The 19,229-nt window shown below is 38.4% G+C and overlaps 1 protein-coding gene across 1 annotated transcript in view; it reads right to left on the minus strand.

Moving 5' to 3' along the window:
* Nucleotides 1–19,229, minus strand: part of IQGAP1 (IQ motif containing GTPase activating protein 1) — a 128,339-nt gene that overhangs the window by 59,696 nt on the left and 49,414 nt on the right. Inside the window, exons 4-10 of the mRNA XM_011947394.1 lie at nucleotides 16,782–16,858; nucleotides 11,124–11,191; nucleotides 9,901–10,014; nucleotides 8,842–9,020; nucleotides 6,991–7,075; nucleotides 1,739–1,902; nucleotides 842–926 (exon numbers count right to left, since the gene is read on the minus strand). Coding sequence (XP_011802784.1) covers nucleotides 842–926; nucleotides 1,739–1,902; nucleotides 6,991–7,075; nucleotides 8,842–9,020; nucleotides 9,901–10,014; nucleotides 11,124–11,191; nucleotides 16,782–16,858 — 772 coding nt within the window. The remainder of the gene's footprint in view (nucleotides 1–841; nucleotides 927–1,738; nucleotides 1,903–6,990; nucleotides 7,076–8,841; nucleotides 9,021–9,900; nucleotides 10,015–11,123; nucleotides 11,192–16,781; nucleotides 16,859–19,229) is intronic.

Below are 19,229 nucleotides of genomic sequence, written 5' to 3' on the forward strand. Positions count from 1 at the left end.
AAAAAATTAAAATAAAACTACATATGATTCAGCAATCCCACTGCTAGGTATATGGCCAAAAGAAAGGAAATCAGCACTCCCATGTTTATTGCAGCTGTATTCACAACAGCCAAAATATGAAATCAAGCTAAGTGTCTATCAATGAATAACTGGTTAAAAAAAAAAAAAAGTAGTATATACACGATGGAATATTATTCAGCCATAAAAACTGAAGATCATTATGTTAAGTGAAATAAACCAGACACAGAAAGGCAAATACCTCCTGATCTCACTCATATGTGGGAGCTAAAAAAGTGGATCTCATGGAGGTAGAGTTGACTGGTGGTTCCCAGAAGCTGGGAAGGGTAGTGGGGAGGAGGAGATAGAGAGGTTGGCTAATGGGTACAAAATTACCATTAGATACAAGGAATAGGTCTAGTGTTAGATACCACAGTAGGATGACGACAGTTAACAATAATGTATAGTTCAAAATAGACAGAAGAATTGGAATGTTCCCAACATCAACAAAAGATAAATGTGTTAGGTGACCGATATTCCAATTACCCTGATTTGATCATTACACATTGTATGCATGTATCAAAATATCATACGTCAGTGCTTCTTGGTTGGTTTAAAAAACAAAACAAAACACATGTACCCTCAAAATATGTACAACTATTACATAGCAATTAAAACCACAACAACAACAAACTGGAGAAACCCTCCTGCCACCAAAAGTACCTGGCAGTTGATTACAGCTGGTAGGCTCAGGTGGGGGATGAGAGTGACAGACGCTAACCTCAGACCCTTCAGTAACATAAAGCCACAACTTTCCTCCCATACTGTTTCAATGGACTCTTACTTCTCTGATATTGCTGGGCAGCACTGTTTGCAGCATCCACTCCAGACTGCAGCTCCTCCTTCTGCAGGGGGTCAGTCTGACCACTCTGATAAAAGCAAAGAAAATTATGTAAAGATTACTCATTCCTATGACTCCAGGCCTTAAGGTTCTCATCTCTCAAAAGCAGTCACTAGGGACAGAGAGCCACAGTCATAAGTGACAGCTCAGGCTACATGCAGCCAAGGTGGCAGCCCCAGCTAGAGCCAAATGCCTTTGCCAAAGCTGGGGTAGAGTGACTTTACAGATACCAGTACATTCTTAAACATATTACATGAAAAGCCTCAAAATATTCTAAGGGAAAAGCGTTTGTAGAATCTTAAGCACGTTAATGCTACTTACTTTGACCAATGTACGCTGGGTATTGGTAAAATGTATACTTGCCCTTATTTAGACAAAAAAGAAAGTCCCTCATGTTTGTTCTAAAAAAAACCCCCACAAAATACAATACCACACCATCTACCCTGACTGCACGGTAAGTACTTTTCCAGTGTTGACCAGAGCAAACTAATGAGGTGCAGTTTTTGTTTAAGTGCAAATTCTGATGTAAGAATGCAAAAATATTCAGGTTTTCCCCAATGTCTTTTAGTTGAAGAGAGAGACAGCTGAAGTGAAGGAGTGGTTAGACTGGGGATGGGTGGGTATTGTCTGTTTATTTTAAAAGAGGATTCACAGCTCTACAAGCAAAAGTGAGTTGAAGACAATGTGTATTTTACCTGAGGATTTTTTCAAACTAATTTATATGCAGAGGAAAAAGTTGTATTGTGGGAAAAAAGAAGGCAGCATATATATCTTTAAATGACAGCATGGGATTCAAATGGATATATACAAACTCTTGCAGCTTCAATCCAGACTGTTTACCTGTCTCTTCTGCTGCTTATCACTCAGGAGCTGCTTCAAGTACCAGTCACTATTCTGTTGCTGCAGTCCTCGAAGACCCAGGGCTGATGACTGTAGAGCCTTGAACAAGGCCAGTGCATCTCCTTGTTCTAAAGCCAGGTCGATGTTTGCTAATGCAGAAAATGCTGAGGAAAAAAGGCAAAAGCTTATGAAAGGACTATGTGAACAGAACAGCCTAGAATAGTTTTCCTTCCCCAAAACCAATCTCAGTTCCAGATACGGAAATATAACTCAGAGAGCCTTTACTCTGTGGTTCTCAGAAGCATAAGATCTCGGGATTGGAAAAGAACCTTAGAGTCATCAAGTCCAGGGGTTCCCAACAAGCTGTTCGTCGGATTTCATACAGATTCCTGGGCCACACTCCCAAGCCCACTTAAAAACTTCCAAATGTAGACAGCTCAGCACCAATATGGAGCCAACAATCCAGACCAACATGACGCTTAAATTCCCTTAAAATGCCAAGTAGTTGTCCAGATTATACTTATAGACTACCAAACAGGAGAAAGTATCTCCCATGGCCATTTACTACACCTTTGAACAATTTTGTTTCAAAAATATTTTTAAAGCTCCAACCCTAAAGTTCACACTGAATACATTCCACTGCCCCTCCCTATGACAGCAAATGCCTTACGAGCAGCCTTATTTCCTTTATGTCTTACATACCATCATTTTGAATCCTCTCATTACCCTGATACTTCCTGCACACACTCCACCCACAAGTCAGTGCCCAGATATCAAGGGTGGTCCAACCTGTGCAGAGTGAAAGGGGCCATCTTTCCCCTCTCTACATTCTCTCTTCTAATCATAGAAACTGAGGTCACACAAGCTCTATAATACAATACATGACAATGAAAACCCAGATGTTCCTTCATCTGAAAATGATAATGAAGATGACTTCCCTCACAGGAATAGGTTTAAGATTAAGTAAAATCATATACATAAAAGCACTTCATATACTGTAAAAAAACAAAACAAAACAAAACAAAAACAAAACCAAAAAGGTCTTCTTAGCCTGAAAGGCAGAATAAGATAATTTCTGATTTCAGAAATGATAGCCACTAAGGAATCATAATTACTTTATTACTTTCCATTTCCTTATTTTTTGAAGAGAAAATGCCTGTCCCTACCACCACTTACAGATAAACATCTGATTTTATCTAAGTAGCCAAAAGAAATCAATAAATACCAAAAATAAAAATATCTAGGGAATAGTAGTACTTATCAATTGCAAATGTTTTCATTAGTAAAAAACAAAATAAAATTAATAAGCTGTTATAAAGAAAAGCAAAACAGCCCAAGGGAAAATAAAGTCTCAAACTAGAAAATGGGAAGTAGGGGCAATGAGGAGACTAGAACTATTAAAAAAAGGGGGGGGGAAGAAAAGGTTAAAACATCGGTATGGATGTGAGGTCTCACTGTAGGCTCCTAAGATACTGTTTATTTCTTCCTAGTATTTATACCCGCCATTCAACTGAGCACCAAACCAAGGTGGTGGCTTCTCAAGTCATGTCTGTAGGTCTACGTGGCTGTTAGCCAACTAATCATCCATTCCTTCAATGATATTTACTGAGGATCTGCTATATGCTGCAAACATAATAGGGAAAAAACCAAATATCCTTATCCTAATGGAGCTTTCATAATAGCTAGGGACAGAAAATATAATGAATGTAGACAACAAACTAGACTTTCTCTAGGTATATAGCATAGAATTTTACAGTATCTATCTACAAAAGCACCTAGTAAATTTTGCTTTTTGTAGAAGTGTATACATACTACTTAAACATGTAAATATTAAATGAATATCTATAAACATTTATATTGCAAAGATAATGAAGTGTAGAACATTACTTAAATACTTCCTCTCACTGAACTTTAGTTATATAACTCTAATTTTTCCATATTCTACTTAACAAAAAAATAAAAACTTTTTCTAATTTTTAACTGTTTGGCCTGTAGCTTTTTCCCGGGGCAGTGTCAATGGCCTCATTGCTGCTTCGAATGCTCTAGGCAAAGAATCTTATCTATAATTACATTAATTCCTGGAATCTGAAGTCCCTATACCCTCCTGGCATCTAACTTTCCTTTGCCTCAGACTTTCTCTACAATTAGGAAAAGACTATCCTTTCATAGGGAATTCTGCCTTATCCTCACCCTCTTATCTATCCTAAGGATCCCTGTGAAGATCCATGTACAATGAAAACCTACTCAAACTTCTAGACAGAAATCATCATTCCCTTCTTTATTTTATGACTACACCACATGCACTCTTGGCACCTTGCTCTAATCAAGCTGCCCTAAAAGTACTCATTTGCATGTCTATCCTCCCCACTATACTGAAAGGTATTTGAGGGAATTTTTATTATTTTGCTCCTCTGACTACATAATAATAATATGAATAGGACATTTTAAGAACATATACATATTGTTATTTCCTTACATGTGCTCACAACTGATTCTTATATAATTAGCAAGGTAAAATTACAAAGGTTATAAAATACCAAACAGTAAGGTAGAGAAAAATCCCTTAGTAAAACAAAAAACATTTTATGTACTCTATGCAACAGGAAACATGCTGGACTTTCTTCTCACAGAGAACCAATCATAAGGACACTCCAGTTTATATTTGCTGACTTAAGAATTAATACAGATTCAGCACAAGATACCACCCACATTTGAATGGATTATTCTGCTCAGAAGGTCATTATCCTAAATGAACCAGAAGGCAGCAGAATACAAACAATGCTGGTCATCTACTTGGGAGGCTGAGGCAGGAGAATCTCTTGAACCTGGGAGGCAGAGATTACAGTAAGCCGAGATTGCGCCACTGCACTCCAGCCTGGCCTCTGTTTCAAAAAATAAAAAATAAAAAATAACCCAAAAAACAAGAATGCTGGTCAGGGCTTAGAACTCCAATCCTATGGAATTGGTAAAATCTTCTAAATCTCTACTTATTAGTATTAGTTCAAATGAGAAATTTAGTCCTCCAAATGAACAATTACTATTATTATTATTATGAGTATCTTGAGCAAAACAAGATTAAGCCTGGCCTAGCTGGTTGAAATCAAACTTTTTAGTTTTTTTAGTGAGTCTAAACCTATGCTAGGAATTAAGAGGACTTCAAAAGAAGCAGAATATATAATCTCTACTTTAAGGAGTTTACAAAGCTGTCAGAAGAACAAGCAATACAAGACAATACATAATTAAGTACAAATTTATAGGGATGAGACTGTGTATGACAGGAGATTTGAAAGCCAAGCATATTGAACTGTGATAGGCACTGAAGTGAAAATTGAACTGGATCTTGAATGATGGGTACAATTTGGATTAGGAAGAGATGAGGCATGAGGGCATTACAGTAGAGAGATTATATGACTAACAAAGTGATAATACTAATGTTCACTGAGCATTTACTAAATAGCTGGCCATTTACATACACTATCTCATATTATCTGCATAACAACTCTACTGCAGGTGCCCAATGTTACACAGCTTTTAACAGAGGAACAAGAGATCAAACATCAGGTCAGTATCACTTCACAGCCAGATTCTTTTTTTAAAAAAATTTAATTAATTAATTTTTTGAGACAGGGTCTCACTCTGTTGCCCAGCCTACAATGCAGTGGTGTGAACACAGCTCACTGCAGCCTCAACCTCCTGGGTCAAGCGATCCTCCTGCTTCAGCCCCCAAGTAGCTGGGACTACAGGCACATGTCACCACGTCTGGTTAGTTTTTGCATTTTTTTTTAGAGACGGGGTTTTGTCACATTGCCCCGGATGGTCTCAAACTCCTAAGCTCAGGCAATCCACCTGCCTTGGCCTTCCAAAATGCCAGAATTGCCCGGCCCTGATTCTTTTTAAGTCATAAAATGTACAGAATGAGTATGGGAGGTAATTAGGCAAATGAGCTTCTACTGAGAGCTGTACGCATGAAATATTGCATAAAAAACTTCACTAGGCTAGGGATCTGCATTTTGTCTGGCAAGTATGAAGAAGTCATGGTGAGTTCTTTAGCAGAGTAGCAAAAGAATGATAATTTCAATAAATTAATTTCCCCAAAGTAACACACATATAAAAGTCAACATTAAAAGTATAATCTCAACTTTGTTTAAATATGTTTTGGAGGCTGGGCAAGGCAGCTCACGCCTGTAATCCCAGCACTTTGGGTGGCCAAGGTGGCAGGATCACTTGAGATCAGGAGTTTGAGACCAACCTGGGCAAAAGAGCGAGACTCTCTCTTCAAAAAAATTGTAAAAAGCAGCTGGGTGTGGCGGCGCATGACTGTAGTCCTAGTTACTAGGGAATGTGAATCAGAAGGATGGCTTGGGCCCAGGAATTTGAGGCTGCAGTAAACCATAATCGCAACTGCAGCCTAAGCAACAGAGTGTAACTCTGTCTCTTAAAGAAAAAAGAAAATTTTATATATATATATATATACACACACACACACACACATACATACACACACACACGCAGACACATTTTGAAGAACATACCAAAAAATGACAGTAATGATTATTTCTAAGTGATGATTATTTCTAAGTGATGGAGTCTAATTTTTGTGGTTTATTGTTTAATATCTAGACAGTTTGCATTATTCTTTAAAGGAAAAACAAAACTATAATGTTACTTGAAAAAAATAGAAAAATAATTTTTTTTTTTTTAGACAGAGTCTCAGTGTTGTCCAGTCTGGAGTACAGCGACACCATCTCAGCTCACTGCAACCTGTGCCTCCCAGGTTCAAACGATTCTCCTGCCTCAGCCTCCCGAGTAGCTGGGACTACAGGCACACGCCACCATGCCCAGCTAATTTATGTATTTTCAGTAGAGATGGGGTTTCACCATATTGCTAGGCTGGTCTCAAACTCCTGACCTCAGGTGATCCACCCATCTTGGCCTCCCAAAGTGCTGGGATTAATCAGTCACTGCACCTGGCCAGGAAAATAATTTTTAAAAGCATGTAATAGGGTGAAAGAGTGAAACTATAGCCAAAAAGACTACTATGACGCTACTGTCAGTGTAGGAACAAGGGGCTGACTGAAGATTTAAAACGGAGGAATAGAAACACAAAAGATTGTTAATAAGCAATTGTTGCTAAACAAATCCAATAATGTCTAAAGTAAGTAAATTAAACCATGTTGTAAGTCCCAGAATAGATCAACATTCACATTGTATTATAATATCCCTTTAAATGCCTGACTCAGGAACATACTTACTATTGACTTTGTTTACATTGCCTTGTATTTCAGCTTGCGTGAGCAGCTCCTCATAAACATCTCTTTCTCTCTCTGAGTTTTCTGTCTAAGGATGAGTAAAAAGCGTAATTAAGTTAGCCTAAGGTGTCTAAGAAGACCACATAAATACACCTGTGCTCCTCCTGCACCATAACACTACCAAGAATATGGATGTAGCTTAAGATCCTTTATAAAGAACAAAGCAGGCACAGTAACTCATGCCTGTAATCCCAGTGCTTTGGAAGGCCAAGGTGGGAAGATGGCTTGAGGCCAAGAGTTTGAGATCAGCCTGGGCAACATAGCGAGACCCCATCTCTACAAATTTTTTTTTTTAATTAGCCCAATGAGGTGGCACACACCTGTAGTCCCAGCTACTCAGGAGGCTGTGACAGGAAGATTGCTCTGCCCAGAAGTTTAAGGCCGCAGTGAGTTATGACTGCACCACTGCATTCCAGTCTGGGCGACAGAGCGAGACTTTTTTTTTTGAGACAGAGTCTCGCTCTGTCACCTAGGCTGGAGTGCAATGGCACGATCTTGGCTCACTACAAACTCCACCTCCTGGGTTCATGTGATTCTCTTACTTCAGCCTCCCAAGTAGCTGAGACTACAGGCGTACACCATCAGGCCCAGCTAATTTTTTTGGTATTTTTAGTAGAGAAGGGGTTTCACCATATTGGCCAGGCTGGTCTCGAATTCCTAACCTCAAGTGATCGGCCCGCCTTGGCCTCCCAAAGTGCTGGGATTAGAGGCAGCACATCCTTGCCTCAGATCTGAGCAGAATGGGCACATACAGATCCACAATCGTGGAGTCTCACTGGTGACATAGGCAGGGGCATGGCAGCAGCTACTTGCCTGCAGGTTAGTTTGGCACCTAACTGGGAAACTGAAATCCCTGCTCTACGATAAGAGATACAAAGACTGTTCTGAGAGCAGGGTTGTTTTCATTTTGTCATCAACCACTAATTTTAACAAGGGGTGGATAAATTTGTGTGAAGTTTTTATTTTTTTTGAGACAGAGTCTCGCTGTTTCCCAGCTGATGTGATCTTGGCTTACTGCAGCCTCCACCTCCCAGGTTCAAGCAATTCTCCTGACTCAGCCTCCCAAGTAGCTGGGATTACAGGAGCCCACCACAACACCGGGCCAATTTTTGGACTTTCAGTACAGATGGGATTTCGCCATATTGGCCAGGCTGGTCTCAAACTCCTGACCTCAGGTGTTCCGCCTGCCTTGGCGTCCCAAAGTGCTGGGAGTACAGGCATTAGCCACCATGACCAGCCTGTGTGAAGTCTTAAAAGGGATCCCTAGATTCAGTTTTTTCAAGTCAGAATCATTTAACTAACTTCCACATACCCCTAACAATTGTACACAAACATTTTACCCCAAAGAATCTGGGAAAGAGGAAAGACTATGTTAATATTTAGAGATAATCTTTCCAAAGGGCACTATTAATTTTAATGGCTATACTCCAGAATTTTATTTATATAAAATTCAAGAAGTAGAGGTCAATATGGAGTCTCACACCAAAAGATTAGACACTGAATCATTCCATTTCTAAAAAAGGTAAATGGCAGCAATAGAAAACAGACCGGTAGTTGCCTGGGCTCAGGGGTGTGGGTGAGGTAGAAACTGACTGCAAAAGTACACTAAGTAACTTTTTGGGGTGATGGTTAAATGATCACATATATTTGTCAAAACTCAAACTGTACATTTAAAATTCGGTGAATTTTGTTGTGTGTAAACTGCATCTCAATAAAATTGATGTTTAAACTGGAGCCATATCAAATGTTGGAATAACATAAATTAATTAGAAAGAACAGATGTTGCATTTTTACCCTGTTTTTAGCATTTGTCATTTTGTCCTGCTTAGCCTGGTAAAGTACATCCTGGTAAGTGGATGCCAAGGGCTCTTCAAGATTTACAAGCATGGCATTGGGATTTTTCAAAGCTGCAAATGTGTCGGCTGGAATTCTATGGTCAATAGCTTCATTAATAGCAATAACAGCAGCATGTACTAAAAAAACAAAAACAAAAACACTGAGATTATATAGATTAAAGGATGTATATCACAATAGAAAGCAACACTGCACCCCCCATTAGAGACAGAGGCTCCTTTTCACAGAGAAATAACAACTAGGGTTCAAAGACTGGCTCCCTGGGCCCTATGAGCCTACCCTCTTCCTTACGGTATACAAAGCCACAGCTCCATCTGTGATCCATGTTTGGGATGATGAACTTGGAATCTCACAGAGAAATACTCATAAGAGAGCCTTGCAAGGAGCACTTGCTCTGGAGATATTTGCCTTAATTACCGAGTAAACACCATAAAACAATAAGAAACTCAATGAGCCACGGAAATGTAGGACTTCCTTTCTTTTTTTCTTTTCTTTTCTTTTTTTTTTTGAGACAGAGTTTCGCTCTTGTTGCCCAATCTGGAGTGCAATGGCGCTATCTCGGCTCACTGCAACCTCCGCCTCTTGGGTTCAAGTGATTCTCCTGCCTCAGCCTCCCGAGTAGCTAGGATTACAGGCACGCGCCACCATGCCCGGCTAAATTTTTGTCTTTTTAGTAGAGATGGGGTTTCACCATGGCCAGGCTGGTCTTGAACTCCTGACCTCAGGTGATCCACCCGCCTTGGCCTCCCAGCTGCTAGGATTACAGGCGTGAGCCACCAGGTCCAGTCAGGACTTCCTTTCTAAATGCTTTCACTTTAATCAGAATTAATCACGTATTTCCAAATAACAACGGCATGGAAGGCTATGTGTTTATAACTATATCTATGGACTTAAACTTGCTAGCAAGATTCACAATGTCCTAGATCATCACTATAGAATTAATTATTGGAAATGGTGGCAAAAATCTCAGTTGAACCCATGAGATTTCTCTCTTCTTACATGCGGCTTCATCCACTGACAGTTCATTAGCCAGGATGCCCCCAATCTTGCTAAATGCAGGCATTTGGATGCCATACTTCTCCAACTCAGTCTTCATGTTGTTGATTTCTTCTTCTACAGGAGGGAATTAATACTCAGTCAATCAAGCTAGGCACCTTTCCATAACCAAGAGAAGGAAACATATTCCTCAACTATACAATGGGATTAAATGGCATTTACCTTTTAGGATGTTATAATGATATAAAGATAAAATGTATGGAAAGCACTTAACACAGTAACTGGCATATAAAATGCAGTCAAACATTATTATTATCAAAGGCATCAAAAATAACTATAAAGTGAGCAGGTCCTACAGGAAATAGTTGTTCAGAATTCCTACTTGTGGCATTTCCTACAATGAACTTATAAATGGAACAGCTTTAATGTGAGCTCAACAGTAAGTGAATCACAAACTAAGTCAGTTATCTCAGTCTTTACAATCCAAATCATTAGCTGCTATTCAACAATTTCATTTCTAAGGCAGAAAGCCAAATGATAAAGAAAACATGTAAGGTCTGGCCCTTTCCCCAGGTCTGGTGAATAACATCTCTGGAAGGAAAAAATATCATGGACAAAAAATTTCTTACCAAGTTTTAAACTTTCAAGCCAACAAAATAATCACCACTTTGAAAGACTTGAATCTATCTTACCCTTAAACAATATTACCACTATCCGTTTTCTCCCTAATCCCTCATCTCTTCAAGCATCTGGCTATAGCAAATACACATAGAAACACGCATCCAAATAAGCTTAAACTTTAAAATTACTAAATTGGCATCTCTGTGTCATCTCACTCCCCACTCTCCCTCTTGCTTTGCCTACAACAGATGCTTGCTGGAATGGAAAGGGAAAGATAGTTATAAAGCTTTTTTCAACATACCCGAACATTTAATGTTATGTGTTAACATTATTATATGTTTTACATATGTTTATGTTATCCCCAATTTATATATAAGAAAACTGAGACTCACTAATCATGTTCACATTATAAGTGAGAGAACAGAGCTTGAAATTCCAAGTTTAGTGTTCTTTACCCCACATTAGAGAAGCAAGTTATTAGTATTTCTTTCACCTCCACTGCCAGAGTATTTTTAAAGCCTTAGATCTTTAAAATTGGTACTGCTGGCTCTCCAGGCTATTTCCACATAATTCAAGCATTTCCTGCCAAGTCTGTAACTCCTTACCTGTGAAGTCAACCTTTCCATATAGGTCTTGAATCTGAGGGGCCAGGCCTAGCTTGAACAGGTACAAACTAGAAGATACAATATGCAAAAGGTTAGGCCTCCCAGCAGTGCCTAGCTGCCACCCCTGAAAATCAGCATGAAGAATAAAATAGAAGCATTCTGAACATTGAGACTCCCAGTACCTACAACAGTCTCCTTTGTAGTTACAATACTCTATTTACCTCAGAGTGTTTTTTTTTTTAGTTTAAATGACAGCATTGTCCTAAAAGGTCACATAATACAATGCAAAGAGCACTGGACTGGGGAGATCAGTAGGCACAAATTCAAGTCCCGGTTCTGGCACAAAGTCAATGTATAATTAGATGTTAATGGCCAGGCATGATGGCTCATGCCTGTAATCCCAGCACTTTGGGAGGCTGAGGTGGGCAGATCACCTGAGGTCAGGAGCTTGAGACCAGCCTGGCCAACGTGGCAAAACTCCGTCTCTACCAAAAATACAAAAATTAGCCAGGCGTGGTGGCATGTGCCTATAATCCCAGCTATTCAGGAGACTGAGGCAGGAGAATTGCTTGAACCTGGGAGGCAAAGGCTGCGGTGAGTCGAGATTGCACCACTGTACTCCAGCCTGGGCAACAATGTGAGACTCCATCTCAAAAAAGAAAAAAACATGTTAACATTAATGTTAATATAATTAATAGTGAAGTGTTTCTTCATTTGTTTGCTTTCCTGTAATCAATAAGTTTTAAATAACAAGACATCTTAGAAAAGCTTCATAAAAATGATTCAGATGGCAAATCTTACTTAAACTGAATTCATATTACTGATGGAAAAGCTTAATCCAGGTAATTTAACAGTTTTAGATAAATAATATTTCATATATTTTTACTTTTTAAGTATTGGGTTGGTAAAAATTATTTTTACTTTTTAAACTTAAAAAAAAAATCACTTAGACTCTAAGCTTCACGCAAGCAGGGACAATACAGGGCTCATTCACTAATGTCTACCCAGAGCCTAGCATATACTAATAAATGTTAATCAATATTTGACAGATGAATGGACAGATAAATCAATGTCCATAAGCCTGTGTTAAGTGGATTCTAAAGCCCTAGCTGACTGGAACCAATAAATTAGAAGAGATCAGAAGGGTACTTCACAGATACTGACAAAAGCAAGAAACTGACAGTTTAAAGCAAGCACGGAAATAAGAAATATATAATAAATAAATCATAGAAACTTAAAGCGGTATACAGTTTTTCTAAATAATCTATAAACTCAGTATCATTTAAATACAAACATGCATCATGTACACTGCAATCACAGAACTGATCAAAATTTAAATTGTATATAATAAACCCAAATGTGTAAGAGAAAAACAAAAAAAAATCAAGTATTCTCAAAACACACTAGACTTTATGCATCCACAGAAGCTAATCATTTTCTCAGAGAAGTGCAAGTATAAGACATATGTATACGATTAAATGCTTTTCTTTCAGGTAAAACACTCAAGATGGATATATAAAGCTCCTCTCTCAGAAGATTTTAAATGTATTCAAAAAATTCTCTAGACTGGGTGTAGCGGCTCGCGCCTGTAATTTCAGTACTTTGAGAAGGAGAGGCAGGAGGATCGCTTGAGGTCAGGAATTCAAAACAGCTTGAGTAACATAGCAAGACCCTGTCTCTACAAAAAAAATTTTTTTAATTTGCCAGGTATGGTGGTGCATGCCTGTAGTCCTAGCTATTTGGGAGGCTAAGGCAGGAGGATAGCTTGTGCCTCGGAGGTTGTTACAATGAGTCAAGATCACACCTCTGTGTTCCAGCCTAAGCAAAAGAGTAAGACCCTGCCTCTTTAAAAAAGAAATTCCAAAGCAAAATAACTAATAACTTTCTAGACATGTAATATATTCCCTTATATCTTTTTCTCACTAATACATCACACCTGCATTCTTAATTGCGAGAATATTTTTCTCCAAGAATTTCTTTCTCATTTATTCCTATTTGGAAATAGGGAACAAGAAATTTTAAGAAAGTTCAAGAATGTTGCAGATATGGTTTGGGTCTGTGCCCCCGTCCAAATCTCATGTCAAATTGTAATCCCCAGGTGGGGGCCTGGTGAGAGGTGACTGGATCAATGGGGGCAGATTTCCCCCTTGCTGCTGTTCTCCTAACAGTGAGTGAGTTATGGCTAGATTTGGTTGTTTAAAAGTATGTAAGCACCTCCCCACCTCTCTCTTCCTCTTGTTAATGCCATGTGAGATGTGACTGTTTCCTCTTTGTTTTCTGCCATGATTGTAAGTTTCCTGAGGTCTCTCCAGCCATGCTTCCTGTAGAAGCTGTGGAACCTTAAGCCAATTAAACTCTTTTCTTTATGAATTACCCAGTCTCAGGTATTTCGTTATAGCAGTATGAGAACGGACTAATACAGTTGCTTTCACAGTACCAAGAACACTGAATTAGCTTTTAATGTCTTTCAATGGTAAATTAAAGGTGCCACAACCGTATCACTGGCTGACATAAAAAGTAGACATGGGCACCATCTTTCTTTTAACTCTCTTTAATTATTACAAGTATTTTATGGAGATACTGGAGCTATGAATGGATTCAAAATGGCCAGGTAAGTCCTCTCACCCACAATCAAAAGTACTTAGCTTCACACTGAAACTTATAAACCCTCCCATCTTTGTTCCTGCTCTCCCATGCCTACTTCCACAAATACACTATTAGGCACCTATAATGGGTCAGACTGTAACTGTGCTTAAGATTTATTTTTCTTATTTCCTACTTAAGCTGAACTTTGTAGCAATGGGCAGAAGGAAGCTGTGTTAACCTATCTGGATTCTAACTATCTTTTCTGTGAATGGTGAGTAACCTAGAAGTCACTATGTCAATCTCAAAGATTATTAATAAAGACCCTGAAACACAGCAGGTGATTAGGAAACAGAATCTACTATAGGCCCACAGTCCCTTACCCAAATTCTTGGAGCCAGATATATTTGAATGTTGAATTTCTCAGATATTAGAAAGTGTATTTCTATTTACAGTGTATATGGTATTATAAAGTATCCCCAGCAAGCCCTGGGGCAGCATCCTCAATCCAATACATTACTTTCTGCAGAGAAACACACAAACATAATCATACTAAGGAGACAAATGAGCTTACACTAAACTTAAAATCAATTTTCAGATAGTTTAGGGTTTTAATTTAGGATAAGAGATTATGGACCTGTTTAACCCCAAAATCAGTTATTAGAACAACAAAACAGGGAAACAGGAAGAAAGTATACAAGTATTTTGAGAATGGAAAACTGGGGTCTTATCTGAGAGTGCAATGTTATCTACAAAAGTAATATAGTATGATTAAAGCACAGTGACTATCTCTGGAATAATGCCAATCAAGACTTCAGAGGGGGGAAAAAAAAAGGCAAGCAGGGAGGAGACAGACAGTTAGTACTTTTCTGTCACTGTTGATCCAAAGAAGATGGAGCCTTATCCAATACAGTGAGGTGAGGAACCTGCTTTGAACATGGTTGTGTTTTGTGGTAAAAGAAGAAACTCTCAGCAATTATAAACACTTCCTACATATTATCAAATGTTGCCAATCCACCCTTCAGGAAAAACATCATTAAAAAAAAAATCATAAATCACAAAACACACCACTCTATATATACTTTCTAAGCACAGACTGCATATTCAAGAGAAATGGAAAACAATAGCGGACTTCCGTTCTTTCTGACTCTACCACTAGGAAGGCATAGTTAATTCTTTAGCCTCTACTACACAGAATTTGAGGGCCTGGAACCCAGGTTACACTGCAAGAGTAGTGGCTACACAACTAGCAGAGAGGAATTCTGCTTCCATGTTCAGATATCCATCGCAGGTACAGCCTTCACAAGATTATCAACATAGACAAATCTCATGCAACACTAAGTCAAACACAATACTCAGAATTAATGTGATCTGGACTCAGACACACATATTTGGTAATGTTTTGTTTTGTTTTTTAGAGACAGTCTTGCTCTGTCGCCCAGCCTGGAGTGCAGTAGCACAATCATAGCTCACTGCAGCCTCAAACTCCTGGGCTTAAGTGATCCTCCCACCTCAGCCTCCAGGGTAGCTAGGACTGCAGGCGTATGCCACCATGCCCAGCTAATTTTTTATTTCTTGTAGAAATGGGGTCTTGCTACGTTGCTCAGGATGGTCTTTAACCCCTGGCTTCAAACAAACCTCTCGCTTTGGTCTCCCAAAGCACTGGGATTACAGGTGTGAGCCACTGTACCTACCCAGCCTCAGACACATATTTGAAATTGCTACATTCTCAACACGAGATCCACTAGTTCTCAGCTATATTCATTCTTTTGTATGTTTCACACTGATACCAATGATACCACAGATTTAGTACGTTTGATCAAGAAACTGGAGACAATAGTCTTCTTATAGATCAGCATTATATACCTACTCCAAAGTAATTAACACTTAGCAAGCACACATAGATGATGCTATGTAAGTACAGCCCAAGCAAAAATCTCACTCATGTCCCACTTGCTCTGCCACCATCTCCTTTAGTCCTGTGGCCAAGTAAATCTGCTAAAATATACCACAGGTTGAGTATACCAAATCTGAAAATCCAAAATCCAAACTGCTCCAAAACCTAAAAATTTTTGAGCACCAACATGACCCTCAAAGGAAATGCTATAATTGGAGCATTCTGCATTTCAGATTTGGCATGCTCAACTGGTAAGTATAATGCAAATACTTCAAAATCCAAAACACTTCTGGTCCCAAGCATTTCAGATAAGGGACCTGTTCTGTATTCAACCTGTAGAAGCATCTACTAATATGCCATCCCACTATCCTTCCAGACTTGTATCTTTTCCTTCCAATTTAATTTAGGATTCTGGGGACCTCAAAATTAAGCCACATTCCAAACTTACCATGACATTATGGGAAAAAAATATATATTGTATCATTTCCTACTATCATGTTTGTGTTGGTATAAGAAGTATTATTATTATTATTATTATTTGAGATGGAGTTTCGCTCTTGTTGCCCAGGCTGGAGTGCAATGGTGCAATCTTGGCTCACTGCAACCTCTGCCTCCCGGGTTCAAGCAATTCTCCTGCCTCAGCCTCCCGAGTAGCGGGATTACAGGCACCCGCCACCATGCCCAGCTAATTTTTTGTATTTTTAGTAGAGACGGGGTTTTGCTATGTTGGCCAGGCTGGTCTCGAACGCCTGACCTCAGGCAATCCACCCGCCTCGGACTCCCAAAGTGTTGGGATTACAGGCGTGAGCCACCGCACCTGGCTTGTAAAAATTATTGAATGAATGAACAAATGGCTTAATGATGGCAAGGACCTAGATAACTAAGAGACAGCATTCTAAGTGAAGGTATAGTTCACAGAAACACTAGATCAATTATGAAAGATACCATGTTTTTAGAACAAAATTATCTGCTATTAAATAAATAAATCCCTGCTCGGTACTCCCTAGAAAAACACAGCTGTTTCTCACCATTTTGTTCGGATAACAGTATTTTATCCTATTTGGAACTTTTGAAACTAATGAAAAAACTTTTTCATTCTTACCTCAAGGATAAAAAACTACACACTCAATTCAGATGTTATTCATAATTTCCTTATTTTGCCAAGAAAATTTGATTACCTGAGTGCATGGATACAGTAAATACATCTTGGCATGTTCTTTCGATCATAGATATCCGTAGTTTCTGGGTAAAAAATCTAGGGAGAAATAAAAGAAATAGAGTAAGGTATCCATTCACTGTGTTCATTTGACATTCACCAATCATCAATAATACAAATCAAACTATGGACGGTTAGAAAACATCAGTGGCATTCAGTAAATAATTTCATTAGGGTGAACAGACATTTCATCATCAGAACTGCAAGGAATGAAATGCTGTAATACAGAATAAAAAGTACTACTTGTAAAATCTCTATTTGGTCAACCCACTGAATTTCATTAGGTGTGAGAAGGTGATTTACTTATTTCAGACCCAGACACAGGCATATGAAGACCAAGTTCTAGTCCAGTTTAAATCACTGGACTGATCTGAGTATGAGGCTTTCAGAACCACAATGCTCCTAGTTACTATCTACCATGCCTAGATGGAGAAACAACTCAACAATGAACATTTACTAAGTGCTTTAGTTTGTGCAACCTGCTACATTTAGACACTGAAAAAACTATAAAATATTAAAATGTGTTTAATACTTGGGAGAAATGGGAAGCTACACAGATGAAGTAGCTAGAATACAGCATGTATAAGGGAATTTGGAAGACAAGTACTTTTCCGTGGTAGCACTTACCAAAATCAATCATTTGTGTTTATCTGTTTGGCTACTCCAACAGACTATAAGCCACATGAAGGCAGGGCTAGATCTATGTTATTTATTCACTGCCATATCTTTGATATCAAGCCCAGAGCCAGGGTCATGGAAGCTCTAAAGTTAGTGAATGACGTAGGATAGGAACAGAGTAGATTTAGACTGGGAATAGCCTTGAATTTCAAGACTTATTGTCACAGTCATGTGGCACCATACAATTCAATCTGTAATTTAGGGAAATAAGGGGTGACAGTAGTTTGGATAAGCAAAAGACTGAATAATGAGGTGAAAAGAATTTGGATAAGCAATAAAGGCCTATATTAAGACTGTAAAATCATAAACTAAAGAAATGATTGAATCATGATAGACAGCAAAAGGCCTTCCAAACAAGAGAAATAGCCAGAATACATAAAGCAGAAATAATCATGATGTGTTTGTGAGACAGTAAGGCAATATACCCTACTGTTTTTTAAAATCTACAGAATATATTCTAGAAAATAACAGAAAAATAAGGTTGGATAGGTAGGATAAAATCAGATGATTATGAGCAACCTGAAAGTCAGACAAGTCTGAACTTGATAAGCAGGACATAAAGTGGCAGCCTAGCTTTGGAGCTAAGGATAAAAATAGAGCCCTGGGGAGATCTGACTGGAGACAGGACATAGCATATGTTGAATAATGGGAGACTGGAGATGGGGAGGTAGGCTGGGAGGCTGTTGTTAACAGTGATGGATAAAAGAGATATTTCAAATAAATGGAGAAGCGGGAATGACCACATTTAGAAGTTCAAAGTATCTCCAAGGTTTTGAGACTGGATGACTGGGAAAATGATGACATGGTACCATTTATTATAGAGGAAGGGAAGTTCAGTTGGGGGAAAGGTAGATTTAGTTTTAGATATGAAAAATTATAGGTGACAGGAAGCTATCCAAGGAGAAATATCCAGCAGCCAACTGAAGATACTATGTTTATCTTATGTCAGCAAGTCTTGAGAATAAAGGAAACTATGAAAATGGGAAAATGTATCTAACAAGGATTGCATCTTAAAGAATGTCCATCACTAGGACACGGAAGGTGGAATAATTAAAGAAAACAGGACGAGTTGAGCAGATTAAAAACAATTTTAAAAATCAAACTAAGAAATATCTCAGGGAAAAGGCAGCCAACAGCACCAATTATAATAAAGAGTCAAAAAGGATAAAAACCAAAAAATTACTGCATTCAGTTTCTATAACAGGCCAGCATGTACCACATAAAGAGATTAGAAAAGACATCCCAATAAACACCATATTTGTACTGTCAATTACATATTATACATTATATTAAGGACAACAATACATTTTTAGGTTATCATTAGTTCTTATTACTCAGAAGTCTTCTGGGCCTAAATGTAGGGTGGAAAATTCAAGGTTTACAGCCATGATTATCAAGTTGTCCCTGAAAGCCGTTTAATACATTCTATGTTTGTTCCAATTGTAGTCCAGGACAATATATTACTGTTAGTAAACCAAAAAAGGTAATAAAATTACATCATTAAAAAAGCATCTCATAGTAACAACACTACTAGCAATAGAAAATATTAACAAAGCTCTTAGCACCATTCAAATTAGGTTAAATTGTCATTGCCCACTGGCAATATACTATATAAAAAACAGGTGCACAGTTTAATATTTTACACTATATATAGTACAGTATTTTATACTATATTTAAAAAAAAAAGGCCGGGCGCCGTGGGTCAAGCCTGTAATCCCAGCACTTTGGGAGG

This window comes from Colobus angolensis, unplaced genomic scaffold, assembly GCF_000951035.1.
Source record: "Colobus angolensis palliatus isolate OR3802 unplaced genomic scaffold, Cang.pa_1.0 Scaffold264, whole genome shotgun sequence".
NCBI classification, from domain to species: domain Eukaryota; kingdom Metazoa; phylum Chordata; class Mammalia; order Primates; family Cercopithecidae; genus Colobus; species Colobus angolensis.